Genomic DNA, 23,225 nt, shown 5'->3' with positions numbered 1-23,225 from the left:
TTGTGATATTTTAATTGTATTATATGACCATGTTTTCATTTTAAAATATTTTATCTTTCCAATAATTAATAAACACACGCATGCACGTGTGTGTATGTGGTATTAGTTGATATTTGCATAATATCCTCAACACACAAGGTCATTTATTCTCTCCCCAAATTATTAGTGCACTTCAGGTACATAGCTTATCATTTCTCCCAAATGGCTTCTTCCTTTTCATGTTTATTGAACTCTCTTACCTCATGCTCCATCCCTTGTTTTTCTTTAACTTTTCTAAGCTAAAACATAAAGACTTTTCTATTTTGGTTTCCTCCTTTTCTTTTTACACCAACTTTTTTACTAAGCTTATTCTTTGCTAATATGTGAGTCATTTCACTATTTCAACTTTTAGTCAGTAGTCATCATCCTTTTCTACCCCATTCTACTTCTTGGGAAAAGACCTTTATGGTGAGAATCAGTCATAAGGTCAGGTTCGGTATTTAATTTTCAAAATTAACATCTGTTTCATTTTTAACACTGTATCTCTTTTGTTTTATTGTTTTGATGTTAATTCTTCTTCCTTCATTCAATGATTTCTTTAATTGTATTTCTTTATTATTTAAGCCAAAATTCTTTTTACATACAGGTGCCTTCTTCAGTTATGGTGGCTGGACTTAAATCTAGCAACAGTTAAATGGAGAAAAAGAAATTGATACTATACATATGTAAGAAAGAATCCTCAGGAAATAGTGAACAATTTAATATGAAAAACAGAAACAACAAATCAGAGTTGATTCAAAGGTCTTTACATCGAGTGACTAAGTAGATACTTAATGCATTATATGAGATACATATTATAGAAGGAAGAGTAGACTTTTAAAATTTGAGGTATTTAAATCAATTTATTTGGTGAGGAGGATGCAAGGTATTGAATATTATACATTTAGACAAACTGATGAAGAAAAAAATCATAAAATCTTCTAAGCACCTATATAATAAAGATTATTCTACATTATTTTAAGAATCTGGATAAGAATTGGTTTAGATCAAAGAACATATCCACCTGAAAGTTGACTGTGTCCACATAAGAGAATGGTTTTAAGAATGCTTATATAATGGGTATTATTATTATTAAAAAAAAACCAAAGTTTTTTACACGTTTTCCTGAAGAATTTCTCTGCATAAGAAAAAGATGTTTTAAGTGTCTCTGTGTGTGTCTGTGTCCACCTACATGTGCGTATACACACAGTCAACTAAAATAAAGTATTTCTAACACACTTGATTTAAAGAAAGTGAAGCAAATTCATTTGGAGCAAAATTTTGAGAACAGTGATTTTAGGCAAAAAATATCAATTTCCAAATCCTCTCCCTATCCCTCCTTCTCTCTCTTTCTCAAATAAATCATCAGAAAAAACGTTCTTTATAAGAATCTTTTTTTTTTTCGTGAGTGAAGGAAAAGAAATTTGTCTATATAAAGGTAGATTTAATTTTGTTTATCTTGTGAGATGCTCTATCAAATCCTGTAGCATTATCAAATACTTGTTATTGATAATATAAAAATGATATGATCGCTATTCCCTAACTTGTGTTAAATTTTACAACCAAAATCAGTCAACCAACTATTGTATTTCAATTAGACTGTGCCTATTCTGACTTTTTTTTCTCACCTTTAATTAAATGCTCATTGCCTCATCACTAGCTTTGGAAATTGAGAAGTATAAATAATTACAATTCATCATCACTACAGACACAATGTGTTTGGAAGTGAGGAGTTAACAATATTTGAGACTCTAACTAAAAATAAATAATTGAATGGTATGGTAAAAGTAACAAAAAATGTAGAGTCAATCATGTTATCTTACAAGTGATAATATGCAAAAAATGAATGTCTTCATATGTTCATGTATTTCCTGAGTAAACTGCATTCAAAGGTTGGTTATAACCTCAGACCAAGGATTATGAAAGAAAACCAGATTCAAAAAAGAAGCAGTCCTCAATAAGTTCCAAATGGAAAGAGAACGTGGACAAAGATTTATTTGGTAAACTCAGAATGCAAAAGGGCATGTGTAAAACTAGAAGTGCATGTAGATGTCAAAGTAAATACAAAACAGAATCATACACAGAGGAACCTTAAATGCATATTGCTAAGTGAATGAAACCAGTCTGAAAAACATAGATATAATATGATTCCAGCTATATGACTTTCTGGAAAAGGCAGAACTATAGAGACAGTAAAAAGATGAGTAGTGCCCCAAGAAGGGGAAAGGGATGAATAGGTGGAGCACAGGGGATTTTTAGGGCAGTGAAACTGTTCTGTATGTTACTGAAATGGTAGATACATACATTATGCTTCTGGCAAAACCTAGAGAAATGTACAAAACAAAGAGTACATTCTAATGTAAACTATGGTCTTTAGTTAAAATCATGTATCAATATTGGTTCATCGTTTTTAACCAACACATTACAGCAACGCAAGGTGTTCATTATAGAGGGAACTAGGGAGTGGGAGGGTGCATGTGAACTCTGTATAGAAATGATGTATATACTCTGTACTCTCGGTTCAACTTTTATATGAACTTAAAACTGCTCTAAGAAAAAGTCTATTGATTTTAAGTTAAACTGATGGCAATTAAACTTCCATGTGGTAAAATGTGTTACTGAATAGAAATTGATGGGGGAAAATTTCCTTCTTCCCGGAACAGAGGGTTGTGCCCTCTCTATCAGCAGCCTAAACTCCCTTTCATGTGCTTAACAGTCTGAGTTATTTAAATGCTAGTGGAAAAATGAGTGAAATCTAATAAAGACTGAGTTTAGTTACTAGTAATATACCAGTGTGAATGTCTTAGTTTTGACAAATAGACCATGGTTATATAAGATTAGACGGAACTAGGTAGAGTATACAAGAACTCTCTGTATTCTCTTTGTCGTTTTTCTATAAATCTAAAATTATTCCCCCAAAATAAACGTTTTTAAAACCAGCATCATACATGATCATGAAATAAATAATCAACAGCCAGAACTATATGCCCAACTACTAAAGACCACATTCACCTTTGGCTCTGAAAACTGGATGTATAAGAATGAAACAAACACACAACTATATCAGAAATTCCTTGGGGGTGCCTGGGTGGCTCAGTTGGTTAAGCGACTGCCTTCGGCTCAGGTCATGATCCTGGAGTCCCTGAATCAAGTCCCGCATCGGGCTCCCTGCTCGGCAGGGGGTCTGCTTCTCCCTCTGACCCTAACCCCTCTCATGTGCTCTCTCTCATTCTCTGTCTCTCAAATAAATAAATAAAACCTTAAAAAAAAAAAAAGAAAGAAAGAAATTCCTTGGGAGCGCGGTTTCTGATTCTCTTTGGACTCTAAAATGTCTACAGGAAGAGGTGCTTATGCATATTCAATGGCTGATTCTCAATTACCTAAAATCAAATGAAAACAGATCTTCTGAAGCCACTTAGTAGAGCAGCCTGTGATATATTAATTAAAATGACAGCTTTTTATTTAACTTTGGTCTTCCTCATGGAGAGGCTACATTACATACTCTGAAAGAAAGATGAAAAGTATTACTAGAAAAAGCAAAGAGGATCTGGTCTCATTACAGGCAATGATATTTTTCTCTTCTAAATTATACAGATATCCTATGGGAATTCAGTATTTAAATATTTTGCTGAATATATAGCTATGGCTCTTTTTGTAAGCGAAGCTTTTTATTTTTCAAATTTGTTATATTTTATGAAATACTCTCTAAATAACATTTAGAAATTCTTTCATATTAAGACATCTACTAATTCGCTGAAAGGTCAAAGGGATTTCCCCACCCTATTGTTAAACATGTTACAGATGGTTAACTGTTCAGTCAATTACACTTTTGAATATGATCTTTACTTAGCACTGTGTTTGGTCTCTGCTCTTTTTTGAAAAGGCATAAAATGAACCTCTGCTGAGTGAAGTTATTCAAAGATTTGATGGATCAGTGGTTTGAATCAGTATACTAAATCCCAATTGATTATAAGAATAAAAATACAGTTATGTAAAATTTGAAGAAACCATTGTCCCTTATATTTAAAAAAAATCCTTCTTTGGTACATATTGATCATGGTATTTCATGAGAGATGTACATCCTAATCTTCCAAGCTGACAATTCAGACCTATGTATGTTTACTGAGTATGTCCTCCAAAGAACATATAAAATAACATTAATTTCATTACAATTTTGAATTAAAATTTTATAATTAAAAATATTAAAAAATCCATTTATTTTATCCTCATTTTTAGATAAAATTTTTAGATAAAATGAATGAAAATATTCATGAAATTAAAAGAAAAGCAGGCCTAAGGCCACGAGAATTAGTTAATTTGTTTATAAGTGCCTTGAGATATTTCATGTACTTTTTGTTTATATTTATTTCCTATGGAATGATTCCCTGCTTCTATAACCAGTTGAGCATTATTTCTCTTCTGTTTAAATATTGTTGTAAGTACCTACCTATGTCTCTGTTGAGAATCATAAGTTCTACAAATGTTACATCCAATGAAATGTTAAAGGAAATGTGTTTCAAAGGAAATTGAATACTAAAAGAAAAGCTATCTGGTGAACATTTCTTAAGGTTGTTAATTGTTTAAAATTCGGGAGGGGAAGAATGAAGCGGGGGAAATCGGAGGGGTAGACGAACCATGAGAGATGATGGACTCTGAAAAACAAACAGGGTTCTAGAGGGGAGGGGGGTGGGAGGATGGATTAGCCTGGTGGTGGGTATTGAGGAGGGCACATTCTGCATGGAGCACTGGGTGTTATGCACAAACAATGAATCATGGAACACTTCATCTAAAACTAATGATGTAATGTATGGGGATTAACATAAGAATAAAAAAAATAAAATAAAATAAAAAATAAATAAAAATAAAATTCTATTTAAAAATTCATCTTTTATTTTCCCATTATCTATTCTTTGTCTATCACATATCATGAGTCTATTTTACATTTCTTCAGAAATTACCTGTTTTGTATTGTAAATACTATATTATATAAAATTAATATTGGGGTAAAATCTTTACTTTTCACTTCTAAATAACTTTTACTGCCAAAATACCCATATTGGATCTGCCAAAACTTTACATTATACATTAGTACACATTATATGACCTTCTACAACAGCCTATGGCCATCTATTTGAATATTTATTCTTCATGGCTTCTATATTTCTCTGTAATTCAGGAAACAGTGGGGCAATGATATAGAATTTCAAATACTAGAATAGCACATAAGATACCACTGGGTATATTATGATATGTGCTGTAAATACAAATATATATGAGTGTGCAGATATATACATGAATATAAATATATATGTTTATATCAGCATATATATATGCCAATAACAAAGTATTTAAAAAATTATTCTCAATCTTAGTTGACCATCTACACATGAGAACAAAACACATCTCTGCTTTTAAGTTCATTTAATTTCTACCCTTTAAACTTCACAAAACCAAGCTATTCAAATTTATTTTCAGGTAGATCCCTTAATATTGATCTAGGACACTGATTCTCAAAGTGTGGTCCTTGGACCAGCACCATTAGCAATGTAATCTCTAACTTTAGGGGTGGTGTCCTACAGTTGATCCAGAGGCACTTGAGAATCTAAGTAACTTTTATCTAGGAGAAACTAAGATACACATAAGTCATCATTAATCACCCATAATATCAGAAGTTATCTTTGAATCCTCCATTTCCTTTCCACCCATATCCAGTTGGCATCGTTTCTTATAGAACAGGTACCATAAATGACACAGCATCCATGACCTCCCTTCTGTGCCTTGCCAGGTATCTTTCTCAGATGATCTTAGAAACCAACTCTTCTTTGCACCTCCAGTCTAAGTGCACAGAGTAAACTTGCAAAGTCCTAGACGGCTTAACAATTTTCTGTAAGAGCATCCAAACCCCTTGACATGGTACATGAGGCTCTTCATGATCCAGTCAAAAATTCTTTCTCTTTTTTTTCTTCACAAATTATCACTTTATTCCTTCTATCCCTTATTTTCAGATGGCATGGGCTGTGTTTTTTGCTCAACATACAATGCTGTTTTAATCTGTGCTTTGTGTGTGTGATGCCCAGTCACATATACCTCATAAATTCCGACTCATCCTTAAAGCTTAACAACCTCTTGCAATCATTTTCCCTGACTCATGTCAAGCAGAGCTAATGACACATTCAATGTGATATTGTACCTACTATGTATTTCAATTGATGATTTTCATCATATTGTAGTTGCTGGTTCATGGACTGGTGTCTTCCATCAAACTTTATGCTTCACCCAGAAATATATTCCTCACTTCTCTTAAAAGAAGCAGTCTAGAGTAGGGGTGATGTATGCAGTGTAAGGAGTCTGACCTACTGATTTTCATTCCTGACACAATTATTGAGTGTATGATCTTATCTGAGTTATTTAAATGCTTTGGTTCTCTTTTTTCTTCTATAAAATGAGAGTAAATTTTGTACAATTGTTGTAAGAATTAAACGAGTTGATATACAGAAAGCAGGGGAAGAGAATATAGCACATAGTAGAAATATTAGCTGTGGGTAATGTTTGCATCCCCACTCCCTATGATAGTGCCTAACACGAAGTAGGAGCTCAAGCAGTTATTAAACAACATGATGAATGAATGTCAATGTACTAAAGATTTTACAAACCCCTTTTATACTGTATAAACTACTGAAAATTCAATAGATTCTGGAAACTAATAATACCCCATATACTTTCATTTCTAAAATAATGCTTGAGGCACCTGGGTAGCTCAGTCACCTGATCAGCGGGGAGTCTGCTGGAAGATTCTCTCCCTCTGCGCCTCTCCCCATGCATGCACATGCACACACAAACACACTGTCTCTCTCTCTCTCTCTCTCAAAGAAAAAAATAAATCTTTAAAAAATTAAAATAAAATAAAATAAAATAATGCTATCACCCTTAGTCTTCCCCCAAAATGTTTACCACTACTGGGATTCTCTTTGAATTAGGATCATTTATTTCAGAAAAGAAAAGGTAGTTATTTTTTTTTTTATTTATTTTTAATTTTTTGTTAAAAATGTATTTATTTATCTGACAGAGAGAGAGAGAACACAAGTAGGCAGACAGGCAGGCAGAGGGAGAAGGAGAAGCAGGCTCCCCGCTGAGCAGGGAGCCTGATAAAGGGCTCCATCCCAGGACCCTGGGATCACGACCTGAGCCGAAGGCAAACACTTAACCGACCTGAGCCACCCAGGCTCCCAGAAAAGGTAGTTATTTTATAAGAGAAGATCACTATGGTAAATTTCACCACAAAATATTTATTGGATTATATAACTCCTGTGTTTTTATATTTTAGCGTCCAAAATGTGTTGTTGAACTAACTTGTTAATCTAATTTTTACTCATCAAATTATTTGGAAAACTACATGAGAGCACCATATATTTCTGTAAAAAAGATCCAACAAAAGAATTCTTATTTTAGCAGTGCAAAATGCAAAAAAAAATATAGCTAGAAATTTAGAAACATTTTAAATCTGGAAGAGGATTTACTGGCTAGAAGATAATGCATCTACCCTTGTTTTAAGACTAGTCACATTAAAATGATGTACTAATTTTTAAAAGATCTCAAAATATCCATTAGTTCTTATGAAAACAAATTATATGAGATTTGCTTTGGTTTTAGGCTAACATTTAAAAAATATCATTTCAATGCAAGTAAATTCAGATTTATATTTGAATCTAAGCTAAAATCAACCAGAGTTGTCAGAGAATGAATTAAGAATCCTTAGTCATCAGTGACAGTTGGGTCCCTGGATCATAAATCCAGCTGTGATTTGGGGGCGGGGGGGAGATATGTAAGATATGTATACAAGAATAGAGAGCTAATAATAATCCTATACAACCCAACTTTCCTCTTGGGTTTATGAAAGATCAGCATTTTTCAGCTGTTGAGAAAAGTAGCTTATATTGACTGACGTATCCCAAGATGTGGTCATTATTTAGGGTGCTGTAAGACAGGACACTTGGACAAAAGAGTTCTGAAATCTAATGGTGTATAATCTGTTAAGTATTAAACTATGCAATCTCGAAACCTTTGGTACTGTCCAGACCAAGACAGAGGGGAATAATGAAAAGAGCATGAACTCAGACCCAGAAAGCAATAATATGACCTTGTTCAAGTCACTAACATTCCCAGAGGTTCAACTGCTTGTCAACATTATTTAGGGAATTGTACTAGATGACTTCTAAAGTCGCTGCTATCTCTAAAATTGATTATCTCTTTGAACATACTCTACTGCCCCAAATAAGATAAAATTTTGTTACCCTTAGTAAAAAGTGAAGCAGCTTGGGGTGCCTGGGTGGCACAATCGGTTAAGCATCTGACTCTTGGTTTGAGCTCAGGTCATGATCTCAGGGTCCTGGGATTAAGCCCCACATGGGGCTCTGCACTCAGTGTGGAGTCTGCTTGAGATTCTCTCTCCCTCTTCCTCTGCCCCAACCACTCATGCTCTCTCTCTCTCTCTCTAAAATAAATAAATCTTTTAAAAAAGTGAAGAAGCTCTGTCAATAAATATTTTCACAAAATTCTACAGAGTTCTTTCTTGTGGCTTATGATTACATTGCTTTTTACTGCCTCTCCAACACTCATGAGAACAGGGAAATTGAAGTCAAAATTATATCATTAATTCTACATTAAAAAATGGCCACCCATCACTTACATTCAACATTATGGATACAGGTGACAAATGGATCTAGGGAATTTCTGAGCAAGCACAGTTAATAAGACTGATTCACATCACTCAGAAGCTTTAACCCCCATTGGAGACTTTTGAGTAAATTCATAAAGTTTATGACTCCCAGCTTTCTTGGGATTCCATGGCATGGAATAAATATCCAAGTGCAGACTGGGAGTTAAAGTTCTTTGAAACCACCACATTGCATCCCTCCTCTCTTCCTGCACTGGCTGAATCTCCCTAGTTACTAGATCCATAGTTTTGTTGCTTCATGTTGAGAAGAGAGTCACCGTTTTACATTTTTCTGAAGTTTAGCTTATCCTTAACCTCAGGTCCAAAAAACATTGACTGATACTGTCACAGGGAAGGGAAATTTAATTACCCTTACCGTTAGAGCATTTTATGCCCCCCCTTTTTTTTTCTTTCCCCTTGTCTTCCTTAGTTTACTAGATAATTTTCATTTCTACTGAGTCCTCCAGTGGTCTTACAACTTACTCAGTTCTCCAAATCCAGTTTCTCTTTGTTTTATGCCCTTATTAAAAAAATAATTCACTAATAAAAAAGTTTTTTTTAGCATATCTCTTCTGTGAATGTTAGCAAAATAGTAAAAATTCAACCTTATGCCAAATCACTAAGCTATATAATCAAAGGGATACAAGCAGATCCTAGGTTCCCATACAACCTACCATGGGAACTTTCACAGTGCTTTTCTGTTTTTTTCTGACCTTGTCGGTTCTTCAATTAAAACATCCCCCATAATTACCCAATTAAAATGCTGCCTTTGAATGTTGTACAATATCTTTAGTGTGACACATAAAATCCATCATAAGCTGATCTCTGTCACTTTCTAGGAACATCCCATAGTCATTCCCTAGACAACCTTAAATTCTAGTAACTATTTGATGGGGAATTTTCATATTCCTTATTACAATTTTCCTATCGCTTAATTCAAGACTTTCTAGTCTTTAGGTTTTAATGTCATCTCTTTTATGGTGAGCAAAGGATGCCAGATGTATAAACACTGTATACCTGCAGTTCAAACTAAATTCCCAGATTACATGAGAGAAGTGTGATGATTCTAACATGAATCCTTATTGCAAATTGCAAAGAATAAATTCCCCGAGTTGCTGGTCAACTACCTATATTCACTTGTTGTGTATTTATTGTAAAATCTTGAATGAAAAGCATCCAGTGTTATATTAATCATGAATCATGAATCATGAATCATGAATTGTGCTGTATTAATTAAGAGGTTGGAATGAACTACAGCACAGCATCAAGCAGCAACTGGATATCTTCATGAGTAATGCCGGCCTCATTACAGCATATAATGATATTCTAGTACAGTGATTCCCAAACTTGAACAGGATCACAATCACATAGAGGATCTATGAAAAAGCAGATTGCTGGGTCCCACCCCTCAAGATTTCCAATGAAGTAGGTCTTTGTCTGGACCCAGGATTTTGTATTTCTAATAACTACTGTTTACACATTTTAAACTAAGGATTTCAATCTATATGATATATTTATAACTATTATATTATATATTTATTTGCCTATAAATACATATCAGAATGAATAAAAATAACTTGTAAATGTAGACTACTCAGAAAACCCAATACGCTAGCCCTCTTGACATTTCTTTTCATATGTCTCATGGAAAGGGGATGAATGATCTTAGCAACCCCCAAGAAACTGGTATGGTTTTTATTCATTAAAGTGAGCATCATTAGCAGAAAAAAATTAATGGTAGTCTATGGGCTACTAAGGTTGCAGAAGTACGTAAGTGGTTTGTATTGTAAATACTATTACCTTAAATGTTTCCAGGTCCAGTGGCTATCATGTAAAATGTGGGACTTATTTAAAAAGTGTGGCAAATTTAATTTCTTTTTGGGGCACCTGGGTGGCTCAGTCATTAAGCATCTGCCTTCAGCTCAGGTCATGATCCCTGGGTCCTGGGATCGAGCCCCGCATCAGGCTCCCTGCTCGGCGGGAAGCCTGCTTCTCCCTCTCCCACTCCCTCTGCTTGTGTTCCTGCTCTAGTTATCTCTCTCTGTCAAATAAATAAATAAAATCTTTAAAAAAAATAATTTCTTTTTTTATAATCTTTCAAAAAAATTAACCACCAGACAATACCAAACCGAAGGATCAAAACCATTAAGTCATGAAATTAAAAAAAAAAAAAAAAAAAAAAAAAAAAGCAAAAATTCGGGCAAATTATTATTTTTTATAAATTTCTATCAAAATTCTTAACTTATACTTAATAGAATAACAGAATTGAAACTCTTTCCCACTGAGGTGGATATGTTTTTTTTTTTTTATATCTTATATTCAAGGGAAAACTTGGAAGCTTGAAAACATAGTGTTTAAGTATACTCTTTAAAATATTAAAGGAACTGGATATTTCTTAGCAATAAAAAATCTAATATTCAGGCTGCTATATACTATTTTTACGTTTCAACAAATTTAATGTGTAATGAATTGAGTGAACATAGGAACATGATTTGAATGAACATAGAAATATACCACATTAGCAATGGAAAAATAGTTTCTGTTTTCTTAAAGCACTGATAAAAATCCTGTTAAAACAAATACAAGTTAACATTTTAATTTTTATAAATTAAATGTTGCTAAAATAAATTCTATCTTTGCTGATTTCTACCACTTATCCACATTTCGCTTTCTATTTTGGTGCATTCTGTTTCAAGGAAAGGTGAGAAAGAAAAAAAACTGTAAAACTCTGCCATGTTTTTCTAATTTGATCAGACATCTTTCCTTGATAGGTCAGCGCAATAGGTGAAAGTGACATATTTAAAATATGTAGCATTGTTCATTCTAGGCAGAAAAACTTCAAATGACCCAAAATCCCATATCACATGTATCAAAATTTTTATTTTCCTGGATCGACTACTCAGCATATGAAGCAGAATTTAGACTGTGATTCATAAAGGTGGAATCCCAGGTGGTTATTGTTGACACCCAGTTGTCAAAATATTCTTCCTACTTTTCAGATAACATTCATAAAGTGAAAGCTAGAGATCTAGTAGGTAAGACTTAGAATGCAGACTTCAAAAACTGCAGTAATTCCAACACTGAAGGCAAATTACAGTAAACTGGAGACTAGGAAACCAATGACTTGTTTTAGAGAGTATTTTTATTATTCTCACTCCTCTCCACAATTCATTCAATTCTAAACATTTCTACTTTTAGTTAAATGGAATTTATTTGCAGGATTCTGGCTTTTTATCTTTAAACAACAACAAAGATAAATTTCAATATAGACCTGTCTTTAGCTAGTTTTCTTTTTTGTTTAAGATTTTATTTATTTATTTATTTATTTATTTATTTATTTCAGAGAGAGATAGAGCAGAAGTGGGGGAAAGGAGAGGGCAAGCTGACTCCCCCTGATCAGGGAGCCCTACACAGGGCTCCATCTCAGGACTCTGAGATCATGACTTGAGCCAAAATCAAGAGTCAGATGCTTAACGGACTGAACCTACCCAGGTGCCCGTAGTTAATTTTCTTTTCAGTTAACTTCCAATTCATGGGCTGATAATACTTTCTAAATATATTTAACTAAATAGCCCTGCTAGTACAAAAAAACAGCATATCATATACAATATAAACATAGATATTTATGTATTACATATTTATAGAACATATGTGTATATATTATAATTTCACTTACATTTATGTCATTAAAAAGAGAGTGGAAGCATTAATAGACACCATTTGAAATAACAGATTGGAAAAAATCAAAATTTTTTCAACAAATACAAAATGTCAACTTAGTTATCCTTTCTTGTTTTGGAAAGCTTTTATTTTTCATTCGTTCAGACAATTTTAATTTATGAACAACTAACCCAAGGACTCAAAATGTGGAGAATAAAAGAGGGAGTTTCATGATGGAAACTGGCTTTATGGAGTTTTCAGCTTCCTGGATGAAATAAGTATCAGTGAAATAATTGTATTAATGTAGAATTACAAGCTGTGGAGGTACAACAGAGAACACGGAAGTTGAGCTTAACAGTGTTCTGTGCTAACCTGGGGGGTGTGGGTGGGTACGGGGGAGGAGTGACAGGAGAGTGGCATGTAAAAGAGTCAGAAGGTCTCCCTGAAGGAGAAATATTAAAATTTTGAGGAAAGTCTCATCACTTAAAAGTTTGAAATAAATTAAAGTGGACACCCAACTTTTGACTCATTCACCCACATTTTGACTCTTTCTATTCAAAATATAATGCCAGGACTATATGCGCACTTTAGTCTGCACAGATTCAACAGCATAACAACCATGTGATGTCAAAGGCCATGTCTGGGGCTCTTAATAGAAAAGAAATATCAGGCAGTACTATCAATTTTCCTTCTCCTAAATCCAAATCCAAGATACCACGTATAGTCTGAGAGTTAAGATTCGATGCGGAGATCCTCAAATTTATTTAAGAATAAGAAATTATATTTGTAGGGGTGCCCGTGAGGCTCAGTTGTTAAGCTTCTGCCTTCGGCTCAGGTCATGATCCCAGGGTCCTGGGATCGAGCCCCACATGGGGCTCCCTGCTCAGCGGGAAGCCTGCTTCTCCCTCTCCCACTCCCCCTGCTTGTGTTCCCTCTCTCACTGTGTCTCTGTCAAATAAATAAAATCTTAAAAAAAAAAGAAATTATATTTGTATAGTTCTTTCCCATGCATTATCACATATATTTTGTCATAGACAGGTACATAGAAATATCTCATTTACGCAAATATCATTTACTCCAAAGTGCTGTGACGTGGAAATTATTATTACTCCTTTTTAAAAAGTGAGGACAAATGTTAATGAAGGTTAATTGGCCTATGTCAGATCATACAACAATAAATGGCAAAGCCAGATTTCAAATGCAGGTGTCCGATCCTAAACAATGTGCTTATCCTATTTTACTACTCTGCATATGATCCTTAACATCATACGAAAGCACTAAAAAAGATAACCTGGGGAAATATAAATAACATGATACAATTCACAAAATAACATAAATTATGCATTACTGTAGCCTCCATTTAGGAATTAAGATATTTGATCAGAAAATTAAACATTGTATTCTATCAGAATGCCTTTAGTTTGAAAGTATGCGAAATACTAAGAAGAGTGGTCTAAACAAGGCAAATTCTTTTACATAACTCAGTGGTTCTGCCATGTCAGGGCTCCAGGCCAATTTCGCTAATGTTCACTGGGTTCCACTTTTCTGGTCATGAAGGGAGTGCAGCTTCTCCAGACAAGGACACTGGGCCCTCACAGGGCAAGCGCAGAGGCACAAAGTACTTAGCCTCTCCCCATGTCTTGTTATTAGAAGGAAAAATTTCCCAGAAGTCACTGGAATTCTGCTCCAGCCTCATTGGCTTTACTTATTCTTGCCTACACCAATCACTGGCAAAATGACTATGCTCATGATTAGCTCTCGGATGAGTCAACATTCGCCTCCCAGAGTTGCAGAGGGGCCATTTTCCAGGAACACATCAGAAGGTGAAAACTTAAACAATATAGGTGTACCAGTCTCAAGAAAAAGCCAGGAAAGAGATGTTGGGTGGGCAACCAACAGGGCCTCTTTGCCAAAAGAGCATTTTGTTTTTGTTTTGTTTGTTTTTGTTTGTTTAGGTACATTATGTCTAAGGAAATCTTTAAGGAAAAAAAAAATTCTAAGGAATGTTTAAGGAAATGTCTAAGGAAATCTTTAAGGAAAAAAAAAATTCTAAAGAAGTTGAAAAAAGAGGAAGGTAGAAAATAGAAAAAGCGCCGCAATTACTAATTTTGAGACTTCTTTCCATCATCTGCTAATTTACATGAATCACTCATTTCAGGCTGTGCTTTTGCTATACTTCCCCAACTCTCTCCTCATGCTCTTCTCCTTATCTGAGCTTCTGTAATTAAGTGAACTGAGGCTCATAATTCCTTTGTACTATTTGGTCAGCATATAAATACTGTCCTAATTATACAGCTCTACCTCCCTCTGATCCCTCTTCTATAATAATACATATACTAAGAAACCTTATGTGGTAGATTGGCATTATCAATCAATCAAACAATCAATAAATTTAAATACTAGTCACATTTAAGCAAAATACTCCTTCAAAGTTGTAATAAAAATATAAATGGGCTTTTACATGTGTTGATTGTCCTCTAAATCAAAGAATATTTAACCTGATTACTAAAATTTCTGAAATTAATTATGCCCAAAATTCGAACATTGTAATTCACAGTTCATAAGGACAGCAAATGTCATTACTATGTCTACTTTACTAAAGTGAACAAACTTAGTGCCAAAAATTATCCATGACCAATAAAACTCTTATTAAAAAATAGTGTTCATAGCCCCCTGATAATTTCAGTTTATAAACTCTGAGTATTATTTTCAAGAAATTCATTTAGAGGGGTGCCTGGGTGGCTCAGTTGGTTAAGCATCTGAGTCTTGGTTTCAACTCAGGTCATGACCTCATGGGTCATGAGATCAAGCTCTGCCTTGGGCTCCACACACAGCCGGGAGTCTGCTTGAAGTTCTCACCCTCTTCCCCTCCCCCACACTCTCACTTGCCCTTTCTCTCTCTCTTTCTCTAAAATAAATAAATATTTATTATGATTATACATTATCATAAGTAAGGCACCAATAAATGTCTAAGGAAATCTTTAAGGAAAAAAAATTCTAAATAAATAATCTTAGAAAAAAAATTATTTAGAGAAAACAAAAGTCTCATTAAATTTCCTCCCAGATACTCATTTGGAGAATTTTTTTCCAGGCCTAATCGTATAGTACCATACTTTCCTACAAGGTTTCCTCTAAGATTTGAAGCACCATTTAAAAATAGAGATAGAAATACTCCTCCCAAGAAAATTACATAGGTTAATTGTAAGGTTTTATGCATGAATACATCTCTGGGGAAAAGGGGGAACAAAAATAGGAAAGAATGTACATGAAGGAATGAGTCATCCTTGGGCCTTTCCCCCAAAATATATTAATTTTATATAGCTCTGGTATATAACCATTTTTTAAAAATTCATATTGCAAAAGATTTGGAATTTGGGTAAGAGTAGGGTTGAGACTTAGAGAAGCTGCCAGCAGTCTCCCAGCTTCTTTTTAGTGACCACAACCCCTGATGGAGCACCATTATTCATCCCCTAAGTAAGGATTTCTCAACCTGGGCACTGTCATTTTGGACCTGATCATTCTTTGTTGTGGGAGGATACCCTGTTCATTCATTGCAAGATGTTTAGCAGTACCCCTGATCTTCCACACTAGAAGCCAGCAGTGTCCTCCCTTACCATTTTTGACAACAACATTATCTCCCCACATTTTCAAATATCTCCATGGGGCCAATTCAAAATTGCCTCCCTCCCTACCCACCTCACCCATCACACTCAAAACCATTGCCCTAAATCAAAAGAGTAGGATTTTCCCTGCTATTTCCAACAACATGCATGGACCTTGAGGGCATTATGTTATGTGAAATAAAGCAGTCAGAGAAAGAGAAATATTGCATGATATCAGTATTTCAAGGAATTAAAAAAAAAAGTCAAACCCACAGAAACGGCAGAAAAGTGGGTGTCAGGGACTGGAAGTTAGGAGAAATAGGGAGAAGTAGGTAAAAGAGTAAAAACTTTTACTGTAAGGTGAATAAGCTCTGTGGATAGAATGTAAAATACGGTGAGTATAGTTGATAACACTATTGAATAGTTGAAATACGCTAAGAGTAGAACTTAAATGTTCTCTCTCACACACACAAAGCAGGATTTTCAATTATTCAGTATGTTATGACATTATTACAATTTTTTTCTTCAAAGTTTATATTCATATTTTAGTTAACCTACAAACAGATGCACTGCTTTTATTAGAGTTAATCAATTAAAACAATAACAAGTTCAAAATTGTTTCCAGCTATTACATGTCATTTTTATGGAAAAGCTGTAGCAAAAATATCACAATATTTTTAACCATTTCCTTTAAAAACAAAACAATCACAAAATTAATCTATTTTTGTCATATTGAAAATGGCAATGATTAGGCAATAAAAATTATTAATAAATCTAAAAGCATAAGCAACTGTAAAAGAGAGGATGTTAAATGCCAACCCTTAATTGACTATGCAGTGCTTTTACTCAAGAATTTCATCAGTTTGTCAGAAAGAAATGAGTATTAATTGAACATTTTCCAAATTATGTTACTTATTTCCTCATGGACACTATGGTTAACACAATATACGTAAAGGAAAAACATACTATACAGCAACACAGGACAATAATTCACATCTCTCTCTCTCTCTTTTTTTGCTTTGGGGTCTTGGGATATTATAAATATCATGACCTGTTGGGGAGATTTTTGTTTTCTCCCTGCAAGTTTTAATGATAACTCAGAAAACTTGGCCAGCTGTTATAGGCTATTTAATGCATCAGAAAGAGGAAGGACACAGCTGCAAAGAGATGCACGAGGAAAGCAATGAAGAGGAAGCCCAAGCTCATGAGTTGGCTCTCTGAGGCAACAATAAGCCAAAGGAGAAACTGAAAACTGTTCGCTGATAAAATCATAAGAGTTTGTAGTCAAAAACTGAGGTAGGATATTGGGCAAGAGATGGGAAAAGCCAAGAGGTGAATTATCCTAAGTAGTGTTTCTTAAATTTAATGTGCTCAGCAATGCCCCGGGAACCATGTTAAGATGTAGATTCTGATGCAGAAAGTCTGGGGCAGGTCCTGAGAGTCTGCATATCAAAACATCTCTGGGGGATTGATATTGCTGGTTGGTGTATGTACCACACCTTGTATAGTAGAGTTCTAGAACATTCCTCCCCACCCCCAACATATCTCTAGAAGCAGAAGTGTCAACTTTGTTTCACCACAAAATTTATAATATTAACATGGCAAAATGAATTCATTTATACAATATTCTCCCCAAATGCCTTAATATATAGAAATGTATATTTCCTTATACCTTCTTCAAAGGAAATCATGAAACATGAAATCATGAAACAGATTTGTTGCTTTGAAATACAAGTTAATTTCTTGTTGATTTTTTTAAAGCATATACCTATTAGTAAAATGTCACTGTGATTTTTGCCTTTCATATATCCTTAGGCAGCAAGTTTCTATAGTAGATGATCTGATGGAGCAATGAAAAACACAAATTTCTAAGATCAGAATTAAAATTAGACTTGACTTTAGGATGATTAGTTTTAAATGAGTTTTCCAGCTCAATCTGGAGTTTTGATTCACTCTTTATGACTACCCAGGATGTGCTTTTATCCTAATCATTTGATTCCTTTCACACCTATGGGAAAACCAAATCCTGGCTTACTTCATACCCTCTCCTCCAAAGCAACTAACCAAGTCCTGATTATGTGATAGGTTTTGGCACTGTGTCAATGTCAAGGTGTACCAGGAAGAGAAGCAGATTCAAAGATGACAGATAGATGAAGTATCCCTGATGTAAAACATCCGTCAGTGAAGAAGAAGCTGGTAGTACCGTAAAAATCAGTATGTTTAGGCACAAAAATCTAAACACTGAATAACAGCACTAGGTGCTGGTAAATAACCTCTTTGAAAAGAGGATGAGAGTAGAAGGAAAAGAAATACACAAATTTGTTCCTATCGCAGATATTTCAAGATAGCATTTTGCATTTTCCATAGGCTATACTTGGAAACAAAGTATGTTTAGGCACTTATTACACAATTTTGTAAGAATAAGAATTTTCCAAATGCGTATACTCCTCTTTTTTCCCGAAAAAAAAGAAAGAAAAGAAAAAAAAATTCTCACACAGAATCTTACTGGAAACATTTGTATCACAAAAAACTGTACACTTTAGTAATCTGTGTCTGGCTTGGTAAAGTACTAAAGGCATATAAAGAGTTAAAAATGTAAAGGTAGTCAATTTTTTTTCTAAATAAAATTCCTCAGGCTTAAACTGACCTAGATATGCTGCAGACATTTTAAGTGAAGAAATTAAGGCAATGTGAAGAAATTAAGAAATAAAGGCAAATAAACAAAGAAATTAAGGGTTTATACAGTTGACAAATATATCCTACTTGGAATGGTCACCAAGGCTGCTTTTAATGCTACAACTCTGCAGGTCTCCAAATACACACTTTCTACATTACTTGAAATTTGAAATGTCTTCTCTATTCACCTCTTCTGATCACATCACAAAAAAATGTTAGATGGTCACAGTCAGACCATCTACATGATGCCAGTAATAATTAAAAAGCTTAATTAGTGTAATCAAGCAATTGATTCAGAAGGAAAAAATAAAACTTCAAAAAATTTAATAGTTCCTTTGGACACAAATATCTGGCTCTCTTAGTGCATGTACTTAATGTCCTGATAAACATGTCACCAGAAGTAGAGGAGTTCATTTTAGAGAACATACCAGTAATTCCTTCTGTTCTCTATGAGACAATGGACAGAATAATGTTTCCTTTCAATAGTTTACCACACTTACCCCATGTGATGGGTAAGAGATCCATCCCAGCTCCCCTTGAATTGTTTTTGAATCCAGTAGATTGACTAGAAGAAAACACAAATACACAAATGCAGTTAAAAGAAATAAATTATTTCTATTTGCCTCTGTCAAGTTAACATTGTCTGTTGTTGTTGATATAACGATATCAACATGTTTAAAACACAGGACTCTTTATTTTCATGATAGGAGTATAAGAGAAAAAGAAGGAAATGGAAAAGGGAAAGCAATCACGGGAAAAATTAAGGAATCAAAGCTTCTCTGGCTTAACTGTGCTTATTTATAATGATAGATCAATATTCAAAATATTGATAATAATTTTTGACAAGGTAATTATAGGTTTAAAGAAGAAATGGTAAAAATGCAAAACAGGAAACATTAATGCTAACATGTTATCAAAATAACTTCGAAGTCCATTAAATTTAACGAATTTACATATGATTTTACTATGAATGAACTTCTTAAATATGCTTCCATAATGAATCAATATTTCTGTTTGTGTCTGTTAGGACATCTTTATATTGTCTGTGTTCCATATGAGTATTTTTTAATACCACATAAATTGTCCACTTATGTGTAATAAACAAAATGCTTAACTAATAATTTCAGGAGAAACCAAAACAAAACTACATTTTATAAAACTCCCTGGAATAAGCTTTAGTTATTTAAAGAAAGCATTGCTACTCAAAGGCTTTAATGATTTTACTCAGAACTTTGCACTAGTTATTAAAATGTCTGATGAATAATAAGATATAACATGAATGTGGGTGCATTTTGAGTATGTTATTAAAGAAAGACAAATCATTTCCTTTTAACACAGAGAATATTAATTTGTGATGGATTAGAAATTAAAATATAAAAAGATACTTCAAGTTTAATAACAAAAGGCTCACTTTGATTGTTGATCTATTAAACAATGGAAACTATGGTTTTACCTCATCCTTCATCTAAATCAGAAAGCAATCCCACAATTGACTAATGGAAGAGGTGGAAGAAGGTTACACAAAATAGCCATGTATTATTAACACAAACCAGAGCAGGAAAATCAATAAATACAATCAGAAATCATTTTCAGTATCTATATATACATAAATCAAAATATAATGTTAATACATGCACTGCATAAATAGGTCCATCTGTTGTCAATAAAGTATTTCCTGATACATAAAAAGTCACCCCAAATAGGAAACATTAATCTTACAAAATGTTAAGTAAAAGAAAAAATATATTTAATAGGTGTTAGAATTCTAAATTTTCAAGCACTGCTTTTTAAAGGAAGATATTTAGTTATCTAGATGAGTATTAAAAAATCCTCCTAACTACAAAGTTAGAAGACATATAATTCTCAAAGTTAGAATGTCTAAGTTTTGCTAGTGAAAGAAAAGCACATAAACTTAATTACACTGGAATTCCTTAATGATTAAAGATTTTTTCTCACAATAAATTAATCCCAATGAGAAGTAATTATATTTAGAGAAGAGTTGCTGCATGGATTACATAGTGCAATTTCCATAATGGTATTATTTCCCAGGATATCAGTTTGGAAATGAACAGTATGCTTAATTATACTGAAATTATCTGTCAAAATGATTTTTAAAAACCCTCTACCAATTAATCAATGTTACAGATAATATTTCAGATTAATCAATGTTAGAGAATTTTTGAAAATATGAGACTACATCTTCACCTTCAGAGTAAAGTATCTTACCAACATTCATTCTGATAGATAAGTTTGATTGATGAAGCCTAGTTGGACAGTTCTATCATTCATCAGTTGATTTCTCGGAGTTTTACATATGATTTGCATAGAATTTACAATGCCAATATTCATAAATCATTAGATCATATTTGCAATCCCTTTAGGGGTCTAAATGGTTCAATGTATTTGTGCGTGTGTGTAATAACTGAGTATGTACTAAATGACGAATACATCACTCAACATGCTAAATTAAATGGCTGATTTAATTCCAGTATTAGTAACCAGAGGAAAAAAGTGTTTGAGGCAAAGAAGTTATGAATATTGTCTCCATTTAGTAAATGACTCATTGGAATGTAGTTTGTTAACTAAAGAACTAAATGCCTTTTAGTTTTCTCTGATGATAATGAGGGAAAAAGGACTGGACTAATCACATCAGCATTTGGTGTCTACTCTAAAGAGAATAACCAAGTCAAAAAGAATTATCTCGCACTGTCAATTAAATAAGTGTAATAGATTAATTAAATTTATTTCATTTTCTCAGAAATGGAATTTTTAGTACACACCATTTTGCGTGAATGAAGAAAAAACAATAGCATCATTACTCATGATTCTGATTCTGTTGTCTATCAAACATAATTACAACTGCCCTGGTTATCTCACAGTGTTGCATCATGTGATGATCAAATAATATAAATGTATTTAAAGCCACCATGAGTTTATAACATGCTATACAGATTCAGTGTTCTTGTAAAATTAATACCTGAACTAACAACCGTACCATTTTGGTTTCTGAAATCTATCTATAATCAACCATGGAGATATAACCTAACAGAAAAGAATAGTGACATCAAAACACTTTTTTTTTTTTTGCCATTTTTATCCTGTTTTTAATCCAAGGAAAAGAAATCTTCCAGAATAACCTAAATTTTCTTTCTTACATAGTTTTAAAGTACTTCACAGCTATAGGGTTCCTGAAATATTTCTTTCCTTTTCTTTTTTTTTTTATTCTTATGTTAATCCCCATACATTACATCATTAGTTTTTGATGTAGTGTTCCATGATTCATTGTTTGTGCATAACACCCAGTGCTCCATACAGAATGTGCCCTCCTCAATACCCATTACCAGGCTAACCCATCCTCCCACCCCCCTCCCCTCTAGAACCCTCAGTTTGTTTTTCAGAGTCCATTGTCTCTCATGGTTCGTCTACCCCTCCGATTTCCCCCGCTTCATTCTTCCCCTCCTGCTACCTTCTTCTTCTTTTTTTTTTTTTCTTAACATATATTGCATTATTTGTTTCAGAGGTACAGATCTGAGATTCAACAGTCTTGCACAATTCACAGCGCTTACCAGAGCACATACCCTCCCCAGTGTCTATCACCCAGTCACCCCATCCCTCCCACCCCACCCCCCCACTCCAGCAACCCTCAGTTTGTTTCCTGAGATTAAGAATTCCTCATATCAGTGAGGTCATATGATACATGTCTTTCTCTGTTTGACTTATTTCGCTCAACATAATACCCTCCAGTTCTATCCACGTCGTTGCAAATGGCAAGATCTCATTCCTTTTGATGGCTGCATAATATTCCATTGTGTATATATACCACCTCTTCTTTATCCATTCATCTGTCAATGGACATCTTGGCTCTTTCCACAGTTTGGCTATTGTGGACATTGCTGCTATAAACATTGGGGTGCACATACCCTTTCGGATCCCTACTTTTGTATCTTTGGGGTAAATACCCAGTAGTGCAGTTGCTGGATCATATGGTAGCTCTATTTTCAACTTTTTGAGGAATCTCCATACTGTTTTCCAGAGTGGCTGCACCAGCTTGCATTCCCAAGAACAGTGTAGGAGGATTCCCCTTTCTCCGCATCCCCGCCAACATCTGTCATTTCCTGACTTGTTAATTTTAGCCATTCTGACTGGTGTGAGGTGGTATCTCATTGAGATTTTGATTCGGATTTCCCTGATGCTGAGCGATATTGAGCACTTTTTCATGTGTCTGTTGGCCATTTGGATGTCTTCTTTGGAAAAATGTCTGTTCATGTCTTCTGCCCATTTCTTGTTTGGATTCTTTGTTCTTTGGGTGTTGAGTTTGATGAGTTCTTTATAGATTTTGGATACTAGCCCTTTATCTGATATGTCATTTGCAAATATCTTCTCCCATTCTGTTGGTTGTCTTTTGGTTTTGTTGACTGTTTCCTTTGCTTTGCAAAAGCTTTTTATCTTGGACATCAAAACACTTTTTAAAAGCATTTATTTTGAGTTTATATGGTGCCTTTTGTTTATAGCCAAATAAGAAAAGCAGAATCTAAGAATACTAGCCACTTTAAAGT

At 34.0% G+C, this 23,225-nt stretch overlaps 1 protein-coding gene across 2 annotated transcripts in view; it reads right to left on the bottom strand.

Annotated features, from left to right (window-relative positions):
- Window positions 1–23,225, bottom strand: part of EPHA3 (EPH receptor A3) — a 359,545-nt gene that overhangs the window by 319,549 nt on the left and 16,771 nt on the right. For both annotated transcript variants that reach the window (XM_021689408.2, XM_021689410.1), the window contains exon 2: window positions 19,170–19,234. In XM_021689408.2, the coding sequence (XP_021545083.1) occupies window positions 19,170–19,234 (65 nt within the window). The remainder of the gene's footprint in view (window positions 1–19,169; window positions 19,235–23,225) is intronic.

The sequence above is a fragment of the Neomonachus schauinslandi genome, chromosome 1 (genome assembly GCF_002201575.2).
Source record: "Neomonachus schauinslandi chromosome 1, ASM220157v2, whole genome shotgun sequence".
Taxonomy (NCBI): Eukaryota; Metazoa; Chordata; class Mammalia; order Carnivora; family Phocidae; genus Neomonachus; species Neomonachus schauinslandi.
This window is presented reverse-complemented; position numbering and strand designations above follow the sequence as displayed.